The 11,519-nt window shown below is 43.1% G+C and overlaps 1 protein-coding gene across 1 annotated transcript; it reads left to right on the forward strand.

The window, feature by feature from the left end:
- The first annotated feature begins 3,196 nt into the window (after positions 1-3,196).
- On the forward strand, positions 3,197-7,292 carry hapln2 (hyaluronan and proteoglycan link protein 2). The gene is made up of 7 exons (XM_040117461.1): positions 3,197-3,205; positions 3,303-3,393; positions 3,558-3,656; positions 4,197-4,553; positions 4,866-4,982; positions 5,077-5,259; positions 7,015-7,292. Exons 1-7 carry the CDS (start codon positions 3,197-3,199, stop codon positions 7,290-7,292), a joined length of 1,134 nt encoding a protein of 377 aa, XP_039973395.1.
- Positions 7,293-11,519: the final 4,227 nt, after the last annotated feature.

Here is an 11,519-nt window from a genome sequence, read left to right on the forward strand (position 1 = left end):
GTCCGCTTAGACTCCCTGACCTAAAGTGCGCGAGGCATGCAAGTACAACAAAGGGCACCCGCATTGTACCTGCGTGAATAGCAGGGGGATACAGTTAAACCTCGGTCAGAAAGGGGAGCCTCTCTGAGCTGTCAGGAACCTTTACTTTCCTGAACTGTGAGGAGGGCAAATCTGTCACTGTGCTCAGAAACTGTCTCTCTCAGCGCGGGCTCCAACAGCAGGACATCTGCGAGACGGTTAAAAATGTTGGCGTGTCTTTACAGGGGGAACCTTTCAGAGCGGCAGATATGTTGTCAGGGAGTGCATACTTTTACCCACGAGGCCACCCTCATGACCCCGCCACTTGTCACTCCCTTCGTCAACAGAGTCACGCACGGATGCGCCGCGCAAAGCGATACGGCGTCGTGGCTGCAGACGGGCCCAACCTGCTCTCATATCAGCTTCGTTCATCTGTTGTACATGGATGGGAGGGACGTTCAGTCATTCAACACTACAATTTATGACAAATGGCAGGTTATGGCAGCATCAATCTGTTGAAAATGGGGCTCGGGGGGAGGGGGGCGGGGTTTACCTGCAGGCTGGAATAAGACGCTGCGAGCCTCAGCAGCTGCAGAGAGCAGGAGGGAGAAGAAATCAGGCAAACAGGGAGACAGGAACTCCGTTTCTCAAGGCTTTCATATCTTTCAAGCTAGTACTCTAACTGAACTCGGTTACAAAAGGAAGAAGAAACATTTTGTTTTACAGGATTTTTAAAGCTACCATTTGATGTTGCAGTAAGAAAATGATGTAGCTCCAACTCCTTAAGTTGTATATTCACGGTTTTCTATTAGACGTCACAAAAAAATGCATTTGCTTCATTACATTTGTGCAAAATTACACTCCGGCACAGCTGTTCAAACGATATGGCTGTCAAACTAAAACGGAGACTTTAAGGAAAGGCGATGGCATCAGGATATGACAGTTTCACCCCATGTTTTGACCTCATGTTTGACCTCTGACCTCACTTGTAAAGTCTGCAGTCAGGATAATGTGCGGAGCGCCGACGTTCACCGGACATTGTTCAAGAAAGGAGACTTTTGACGGCATGTGATCGAATACTCTGCTAATAAAAGGGAAGAAGAGGAAAGAATAGGGAGGTGTTGGGGAGCGTGAAAAAAAGTCCTATGTGTCGATGAGCACTGAAAGTGTAAAAATGATTAGGAGGAAATTGACATAATGAAAACAGAATAGAGACATCCGAGGTGACTATTAACCCTGGACCACACTAAACGAAGAGATGCACCCCGACTCTAAGGACGCTATATTTTTAGTTTTTAACCAAACTGAGAGCCTAAAGCCCCGGAGCTCCTCAATGCTGCAGTGTTCAGTGCACCCAACAAGACAAGCACATTTTACTGGTTTACAGGTTCTAATGCGTCCAAAACTAAAAGGGTTCTCCCTTTGGAAAGTACAAATATGTTCAAATAATTTCATGGTAACTGGGTTTAGTTTTTGATATTTCGTACTGACCAACCGTCATTACCAAACATCACACCCTACTACGGTGGCTGAGAGAGGTCAACACTTGTTGAATTGGTGTTGGAAAAAGATCACAGCCCAATTAAAAATGCAATGTGGGGGGTTTTTTTGTTTTTTTTTTGTTTTTCTTAAATTTAGAGTAATACCTTGGTGCTGGCACTGTTAAAAATTGAGACTAAGGTGACAATAATTTCATTTGTGGCTAGATAGATGGATGGATGGAGGGATGGAGGGATGGAGGGATGGATGGATGGATAGATAGATAGGCGCAGAGACAGTTGACCGTTGTCACCTAGAGGTGTTTGGGTGAATACTAATTGGAGGGCAAGAAAGAGTCCCATTGATGGCGGAACACAATGGAGAAGCAACACGAGCAAAAACAGAAGAATCCCATTATTTCATCTTTTTTCCACATTGGATCGTGTTTTTGTGACCGCTGCCTGCGGTCACTGTGTGGAGACCGTGACTCTCACAATGCAGCCCTTGTGCCCGGGGGCCATGGCAGCAGAGGAAACTTCCTCTCCCACTGCCCCCAAAGCCATGCAGGCAATAACAAAGATGGCTGAATACACACTACAGTCCTCTTTGGCAGCAGCCTTCCGAAAAAGGTTACAATACACAGGCGGGCTTGTTGTCTGGGTTCATAGATGACTTATCACTGTATGCACTATAAGCTACAATATGCTATTTGACAGAAGAAGCCAATAGCTGGTATGCAAATTTGACTTTTTTAATTGGTTATCTATGGTCAGAAAAACCTCTTGTACTAAAAAAATATCAATAACACAAATATTTAGCGTTCACGAATTACCTTAGTAAACAATTTCTCTTGTTACAGGAATTTTAAAATGAGTGTGAAGCTGCAGCAGGGGAATATTAACAACAACTTTCATGACGTTTTCTGAGTAGTTTTCAGTGGGTTTGTGTTGTCCATGTATAGTTTGGGTCTCAGGGTGGATTTAGGTCTCAAATTAAGGGTCCCGGTTGGATTCAGTTGGGTTGGGTCTCAAAAATGCAGGTAAAACAGGTTTTGGTTTTAGGCCTGTGCAGAACTCCACCTGTTACATCACTGACGAGTTTAAAACATTCAAACAGTTCCTGTTTTCTAAATCACGATTTACTGCGAATATACCTTTTAAACTGGAACTGATTTTCCAAATCAACCTCGGGAGACCACTCATTGGGAATACCGTTTTTACCAACCGCACATTTCATAACTTCCAAAATCTGAAAGAAAAAAAAAAAAAAAAGCTCCACTACTCATTTGTGAATGTTACCAATACTGAGACGAGCTGCACAAATTATCACACATCCTCTCAGGCTTTTTTTTATTTGAATTTCTGTCACTTTATGCTTTAGTGTATGTACTTTTTGGGAAAAGACATTTATCATTCCATTATCCTGGGCAAAGTCATTGGGGCACATTTGCAAACTGTTTCAATAGGTGTTGGACCTGAAAACATGTAGAACTTCAAATAATCTCAGCTCTCCTTTCATTTTGTCTCACTTTTGATTACATAAAAGAAGAACAAATCAGAGGAAGACGGAATCAAAGAGAGCATTTCAGAGCTTCATTTGGTCACTAACATCTGGAGCAGAGAGGACAACAGTCCTGTTGACACACTGCTGATCACAGACTGGACCATATGACCAGAGTGAGGAGAGAGAGGGTGTGAGGATGCGAGAGGTGAACAGCGTATGACAGCTGAACATTCGAGGCTTGGACAGAGGACCAAACAGGGATAAACAGTAGCCTCTACTTTCCAAAGTTTTGAATTCTCCAGGAATTTTCTGATCGGACAAAACATTGGCATCATGTGGGACAACACAGGAGGGTGACAGGACAACTGCATCTTCTCAACTTCACAGGTTTGAGCTGTTGTTTTTTCTTCCTTTACCTTTGCTAAGATCAGACTAAGTGTAAAGTGGACTTGGTAATAACGTGCTTACCCGCGGTTGGGATGATAAGTGTTGATGGTTTTGGGCACCAAAGACTGAATCCTAGTAAGAACTCTTTTGTGTTTTCTTACGACTTGTAGGAAAAGCGACTGACTTCACAATGAACTTTGCTGTGATTCTTCTGGTAACATCCAGCCTCTTTACCTGGTCCTCAGCTACATACGCCCCCAACAGACCAGGTAGGGTCCTAACAGTGTCATGCGACGGATGGGGTTTTGGCAATCCGTCATGTCTGCTGCCAGTGAACAAATGAATGATGGCTGATGAGTTTTTAGATGAAATATGATTGTGAACCGGCATAACCTGCAAGATGGATTGTACGACTTAAGTTTTTTCGAGGAGTTAAAAGTTTCAACACCACCCACACATTGACTTCAGCGCACACCTGCTGTTATTTTCCTCCTGATGAGACAAAGCCAGAGCACACGTGAGGTGTCTCTCTGAGCCACATGACCTGACTCTGACTCTGACCTGCGTGGACAGATCACAGCGTTTTAATAAATCATCTTTCAGGGTTTCGTTCCAAATGACTTGTGTCACCTGTGCTGACAGTACATGTGTATTTTCTGTCACATATTCTGTCTTTTATATCAATTCTAATAATACCTTTGCAGTGTTTTCAGAAAACATGATGCGGTCTGAATAATCAGATGCGTGCTGTAACGATGACATTTGATGGCGCAAACACTGACACCTGCCCGGATGCTGTTTGTCCCTAGCTCCCAAGAAGCTGAAATATCTCATTGACCCGCCTGTGTACGCCGAAGTCCTCGGCCGGAGGGGAGATAACGTCACCTTGCCGTGCATTCTGAGAATCAAACCCAGCCATTACAAAGTGAAATGGACAAAGCTGAAGCTGGAACAAGTAGGGCCAGAGAATATTATCATAATAGCGAACGCACATGCCTCCAAGCCATACGGCCATCTTGGACCGCGGGCTGCCCTTCGAAAGGCTCACACCATGGACGCCTCCTTGCAGCTCAGCCGTCTTGAGCTGGAAGATGGTGGCACGTATCGCTGTGAGCTTGTCAATGGCCTCGAGGATGAGAGCGTTGTCATAACGTTGAGCATTGAAGGTAATTTTAGCAATAAGAAGACCAGTGCCTAATCGAAATGTTAAATTGAAGGAATGCCTGGAGAGGATACTATATTCAATGCGTATCCCTACAGCTAACAGCTGAAGAAGATGTATTAAATCTGCCAGTTGTTACGGGTGTAAATGGCTTAAAATATGTCTTTGAAATGGTCCCACACATACATAGGGGCAAGGATTTTTTTCGGGTCTGAGGGTTTGGGTTTGAGAATCACGTCTTTGATGAAAGACAGGAATTACAGGACACAGTACACGTGTAAAACATAAACACTGACACGGTGGCTTCTATTTCTAGGTCTGGTGTTCCCATATCAGAGTAAAAACGGACGCTACAGATTCACTTTCCATGAAGCCAAGGAGGCTTGCGCTGAGCAAGATGGGATACTAGCCACATACAACCAGCTCTATAGAGGTACCACATACTGTCCAAATTGTTTATTTTCAACCAATAACATGTTGTCTGCAGCTATATCAGCTCTCTTAAGTCAGCATGTGTCCCCCTGCAGCCTGGACGGAGGGTCTGGACTGGTGTAATGCAGGTTGGCTCCACGATGGAACCGTTCACTACCCTATTATCCATCCTCGACCGGTCTGTGGGGGAGATCTGCTCCCTGGGATTCGCAGTTATGGACCAAAGGATAAGAACCACGACCGGTTTGACGTTTTCTGCTTCACCTCTCAGATGCCCGGTAAGCTTTGAGTTGCTTGGCTCGGATCATGTAGACCTGACTCTTATCATTCAGTTTTTGACTAGTTTTCTGACTGAAGCTGGAATCAAACCAGACTGTTGGAAACGGAAAGGAAACAGCGGTCTCCCATGTTAAAGTCACTCACTTCCTCAGCCCAGCCGTCCACCCTGACCTTTGCAGTGCTACAATAACACGATACTCCGTTTTTGGTTCCCGACAGACAACCGTCATATTTTAAGCGGCCACTAGGCGTCTTTGTCTGCTACATATACATAAGCATATGGTGCTTTTAGCAATATAAACAAACAATGTTTATCTATTTATTTTTGCACACTAATTACCTGCAAGTGACGTTTCTCATTGGGGACATTTTGTCCCAAAGCAGGAAGAGCACAGGTTTACCTAAGATCATTAGGCACAAATGCACAGAGGCAGGATCCTGGGACTACGTAAATGGAAAGCAGCCATAACAAATCTGTTAACCCTGTCAACATTTTCACTGTTGAAAACGTCTGAGGGTCACGTTTACAACCGACAGGTGCTGCCTACACATGAATTGTTAAAGGGTAAGGATGGCGAATCTCAATGTATCTCTTATTGTCAACAAACCCCATATAAAGAACAAAACCAACAATGACTGTATCCTACTAACAAGTATAGTGTGTTTGTCTGTTTTACCTGGACCCCTTCGTGCCACGGAGCTCCGCTGTTTCCAAAAAACTATTATAAATACATCAGTGAGCCGCACTGTTGCACTGGGTGACATGTTCCTTCATCACTGCGAACGCACACACACTGTAGTTTATTCAGACTAAATCCCACACACACACCGTCCAGCTGCCCCAAAAACTCACTAGAGCACCAAATGTGGATGAATCCGCCGCTGAATATTGTCCCCAACAATACTAGTTCCTCCTGTTGTGGTAACGCGTGCTTATAACTAGTGTCCAGCTGTTTTAGTATCTGCCTATTTGTGAGCTGTTAAAGCTTAAAGATTCACATCTTCAGTTGGAAACAATAGGCTTCGGGCCGAGAGCCACAGACAGTGTAGAGAAGTCAGAAAGTGCCGAGAGGCGGACTAACACATTGGTGGTTTTGGTCTTCGTATGAGATGTACTGACAGTAAGTGAAATATAGAATAGTAATTTAACACCAGGCAGAAAAGCCTGTCTCACCTCTGACCCCACCCAGGATGACCTAACACTGAAGTCAGAGATTATTATATTATTCCCCAGATCTTAGAAAGTTTTTGTTTTTCCTACGTTATAAGAACCTCATCTGCAAGAATCTATGCCGTGAAGCATTTCGTTGACACTGTGGGTCAGGTTTATTTAGCAATTTCATAGATCCCAGGAAAGTCATCACACGCCGTGGTCCCCTTGCCATCAAGGGAAGCATCACTGGTAATTGTCCTGCGAGGAGAAGGCTCTCGCTACTTCATCTCACAGCCATTTAATGTTTCAGTGGTGATTCTGAATGTCAACTCTGCGGAGCAACAGGCTGACCTTTAGTTGCAAATGGGTGACAGTGGGACTGTTAGTAGGTTGACAGAGGACAATAAAGCCTGTTAGTGAGACATGAAGAAAACAAGTTCATCAGTGGGAAAATACTTGGCCGTGTCTGTCCCTGGAAACTTCCACTGCAGTCAGAAAAATGTGACAAACTTGCAGAACAAAGGACTTAAGCTGGTTAGAACATTTGACGGTGAAACAAAGCCACTGGATGTGTTTCTATCAATCTGTCCTCCCCTCACAGGCTCTGTCTTCTACGTATCGGGGTCTTTCTCCTTCGAGCAGGCGGGACGTGCATGTAAACATCAGGGAGCTGGGTTGGCGTCGGTCGGCCAGCTCTACTCCGCCTGGCATTTCCAAAACTATGACCAGTGTGACGGCGGCTGGCTGAAAGACGGCAGCGTACGGTTCCCCATCAGCAGCCCCAGGGAGCGCTGCGGAGGCATCCGCGAGGCAGGGGTGCGCTCATTCGGATTCCCTGACCAGATGACACATCTCTACGGAGCCTATTGCTATAGGTAGCCTCACATAAAACCTAAAGGGTCTCAGAGTATCAGAGAGCTGCGTAAACAAGAACACGTGAATTGGATTTACTGCACAGTGTTACTTACAGGAATGATCCGCCAGTGGGACAGATTACCGTCCCAGGCAAGAAGGCTCGCATCTGAAGCAACAGACAATTACTGACAACAGAATTATTGTGGTTATATTTGAATTTTTATATCTTCAACATTAAATTAGTCGTATAATTTAGTCATTCTGTGAGTGCCAGGGCAGTTTCATTCAATGAAAATGGAGATTTTTGAGTCCAAAACAAAAACATCCCATTTCCATAGAATTTGGTGGATTCAGGAAATTTTAAAGCCAGGAACTTATTTTAGCAGGCAGACAGAATCTTAAACAGCAGCTCTAAATTCTGTTCGATTTGTTTTTTGTTCTTTTTACCCAAAATTTGTCAATAAGAAATGCGACTGAACGCCCGGGTCGGGATGACCGTGGATTTTTGATTGGGATTATTTCAACATAAAGACAGTGCAATGCTATGTTCTATGTTCGTCATAAAAAGAGAAATTCAGTTTTTTCCAGGATGCTTGTGGTGTGTCCAACAGTTACCAGCCAAAAAAAACAATGTGACCAATGGAATAATTAGTAGAATGGAAGTAAATGGTGAAAAAACATGGTATACGTACACAATCATCTTGCACGAAACCTGAAATAATGTCTTGACAGTTTTGCAAAACTGGCAGTTTGTCCATTTAACACGAGACTAAACTGCTTCCTCTGAGCTCGTTCAAAGCAGCTAAAATGTACTTTGAGGATTAACTGGTTTATCTGCAAATTAATCACATGTATATTAATTTATTCAATAAAGACATGTCCACATATCAGGGTATTGATTTGCCAATAAAAGATCTGTGCATTGTTTAAAGTTGTCAAGTTGGAGTAGTCAGGATGTGCAATTGTGGGACAAGTGCTTATCCGGAGAACTGATGTGGATCCAGATGCCACCAGGGTGTGGGAAGAAACGGCGCAGTTGTTTCTACGGGCAACGTACGCCGACAGTGCCTTGAGAAGCGGATCACCACATTCAGTGGGTCCTCTGGCTCTGCTGCTGGACCAGACAAGTCTGTTATTTACCACACTTCAATATTCAGCTGACGTTTAACGACGACACTGCTGTGGCCGTAGCCCCCGTCAGTGCCTCTCATGTATTGGCATGCACTCAGGTCACAGAGGTAACCACCGGTTTCTCTACGAGATTATTAACCTGCAATGAATCCTCAAAGACTCCGCTCGCCACCTGGATGAAAAATCATTCCGTGCAATACACGATAAACAATCATTTTAACCTGTTTCACAAGTGGCCACTCCGTTTCCTGTCCGGCTGGCTGCCATCTTTGTTTGGATTCGGAGGAAAGATCTGTTTTATCATTCAGCCTTCTGGGCTTTTCAACCCGCTCAGGAAAACTGGTGGCTACCTCTACCTCCACATCTGCAACTGAACACACACACGCACACACAGAGGTTAACGTTGCCGCAGTGACTGCCACATTTTTCATTCCAAACAAGCTTGTCGGTCTTTGGGTGCAGTCAAAAAGGTGTGGAAGTCTCCTAAAGAAACTGATAACACAGAATCCTCTAAAGCCCCGTGTCAGATTTGAAACTTTATTACTTTGGCGACTTCCCTGTGTTAGTATCAGAAATAACCTTTGTCAAGTAATTGAGAGATTTTGAACTGGGATTCCATTACAGCTTTAATCAGGGGATGTAGAAAACAAAAAAGCCCAACCTCACCTGGACCACACACACGATAACAAATTCAAACTGCTGTGAAGGGTGCAGCTTTGCAGTTTGAAGGTTTTACACTAATAAGTCCCCTGGTCAGGCCAGTCAATCATTTCTGAGTCAAAAAGGTCATGAATAATAAATCCGAACTCTATAACTTCTGCTTAAATTTGCCCTAGAAGATGACAAAGTTATCTGATACGACATTGCACTGTTAATTAAAAGTCATACGATCGTGCTGTGTATTACACATAGATTCTTACAACCATACAATTTGGAATGTGTTCATTTTTATACAGTTAAACCAATAAACGACATGTAGCGAGAGCAAAAATTCAGACTACATTACAAAATTACATTTTATTTCACTTTTTTCATTGGATCCATTTTTACTATATTATTTCTACTTTCACATTTATGCGGTCCAATATATCAACGATTAACATTACCTGCTTTGTTACTGTCATACAGTCTATTACAGCACTAGAGAACGATACAGTGGATGAGCTCTCGTTGCATTAGTTGCATCATCAAAATATTGGTTTTTTCCTCATTGATCCCAGAAGTAGAGGCCAGTATAGAGAAATCCCAATGCATTTAAACTCTCTGATCAGGATACCGTAAGCCGATGGACTTCTGGCTACAGTACAGTTCATATTGGCAGGCCATGGGACCAAGTCTTAGAGACACCTGAATAAAGGTCACCAGGGGACGAGCAGGGTCAGTGACCTGCGCTCTCAATTAAGATGGCGTGCGTGCACCGAGATAGTCGGGTGGTCCGGCTTTGTCCAGGTGAATTTTAATCGTTTACTTTCCTGTTGCTTTCAACTAACTAACTAAAAAAAAAAAAAAAAAAAAAGCAGTGCAGGAGAAGAACCAATATTTTCTCTTCAAAAATAGGACAACGGTTTAATCTCCAGCACATCTGTGTCCTGAGGCAACATTCATCTATCACAACATCTGCTGATGTCAAAGTCGCACTTTTTTTTTTTTTTAATTCGGCCCAAAACACACAATAAGACTGAAAGACAAAAGCCTCCCACTGACGCTACTCGAGATGTCTGAGGATCAGTCTAATTGCTCTCAGGTGTGTTGAGTGGCAGGAACCCTCCTCCGAACACAGGTGACCAATTAAGGTGTCTCTCAAACAGGAGGGCTAATCAGGAAATCCTGTGCCTATAAACTGTCATGTGCTGGAAAAGTATAAAAGCGTGCGCAGTCTGAGGCTTGACACACAACGAATGCACACATCTATGTCGCCAAGAGAAGAACTAACTGACAGCTGTTGTTCTTAAGCAGTTGTCAACGCTGACACAAATCCCTGCGAGGGTTAAAAAACGAGGAATCTCGCGGACTGGGAGCACGACAGGCTTTAGTGGACGTCAGACCGGCTGATGCTGAGAGCTCACTGCACTAACTATCACCCACAGCAGTCTGTTACAAAAAATGTTAAAATGGCACCAGCAGTCAAATTCATGAATTCAACATTGTCACTGAACAGGCAGATTTTAATTTCTACAATCTTCATTAAAAAATTAATGTTTAGTTTCAAAACGGCTGTAGATTTAGAAAGTAAAGAAAACTCTAGGTTACCTTTTTGAGTAATTTTCCTCTCAAGTATGAATGCTGTGAAGGAGAGAACTTGGAGAGAATAGAATCGAACTTGTTCTTAAATTTTTCTGGATCCCTTAACCCCCCCCCCTCCCCCAATACCCTGTAGTAGTTTGGGACAAGTCCTTTCTTTCACCCACTTGGTACTGGGTTTACATAATAGCCTACATTTAATTAGGTATGTTTAGGGTAATACAGACTAATAAAACTTACATTCACACAATTAGCTTGTACTTTACGCAGGATCAGAAATGTCTCAAAGATATATCAACGCATTTTATTTGGATGTTGATAAATGGGACTGAAGAGATGGAGGACTTGGGGTTAACGTGCATTTCCCTAATTGGGTCTTTTGTTGTTTCGATTGTTTCATATAAAAGTTTCATCTCGCAAACTGCACAAAGCTAAAAACTAGAATGTTTTATGAACGAACAGAAAACCTCTCAATCTAAAACTGAAGATGGTTTTCAAATCAGTGTTGTCTGTTGTTAAAACTCCACCGTGTAGTGTTTTGAATCGTGTGCAGGATCCTCTCTTATCTACTCATATGACAGTTTCATGAGACAGTTATTCCGGATGTCATTTCTTCCAGGGACATATAAATCAACCAGCAACATCCTTCCGTTTGTTTTTTCAATTGGCTAAATCAACGAATCCATCTAAATCTTCCAGAACTCTTTAGACATGCTCCACTTTCTCTAATTTTGAAAAACACACATTTGGATTACGGCACTTCTCCAGATTTTCCATGATTGTATGAACTGTGGCCTTGAGCTTTCTTTAATATGAAAGATTAGTTTTATATAGTTCAACTTAATGCAGAAACTGGGCTGGGGAGTCTTTAGAGACACA

The sequence above is a fragment of the Xiphias gladius genome, chromosome 22 (assembly GCF_016859285.1).
Source record: "Xiphias gladius isolate SHS-SW01 ecotype Sanya breed wild chromosome 22, ASM1685928v1, whole genome shotgun sequence".
Lineage (NCBI taxonomy): Eukaryota > Metazoa > Chordata > Actinopteri > Istiophoriformes > Xiphiidae > Xiphias > Xiphias gladius.

What these genes read in the sequence shown, in the direction of transcription:
- hapln2 (XM_040117461.1), top strand. An exon ending in TCTCAACTTCACAGGTTTGA is followed by an intron (nt 3,394 to 3,557) that starts GCTGTTGTTTTT and finishes TACGACTTGTAG; the next exon opens with GAAAAGCGACTGACTTCACA. An exon ending in ATACGCCCCCAACAGACCAG is followed by an intron (nt 3,657 to 4,196) that starts GTAGGGTCCTAA and finishes GTTTGTCCCTAG; the next exon opens with CTCCCAAGAAGCTGAAATAT.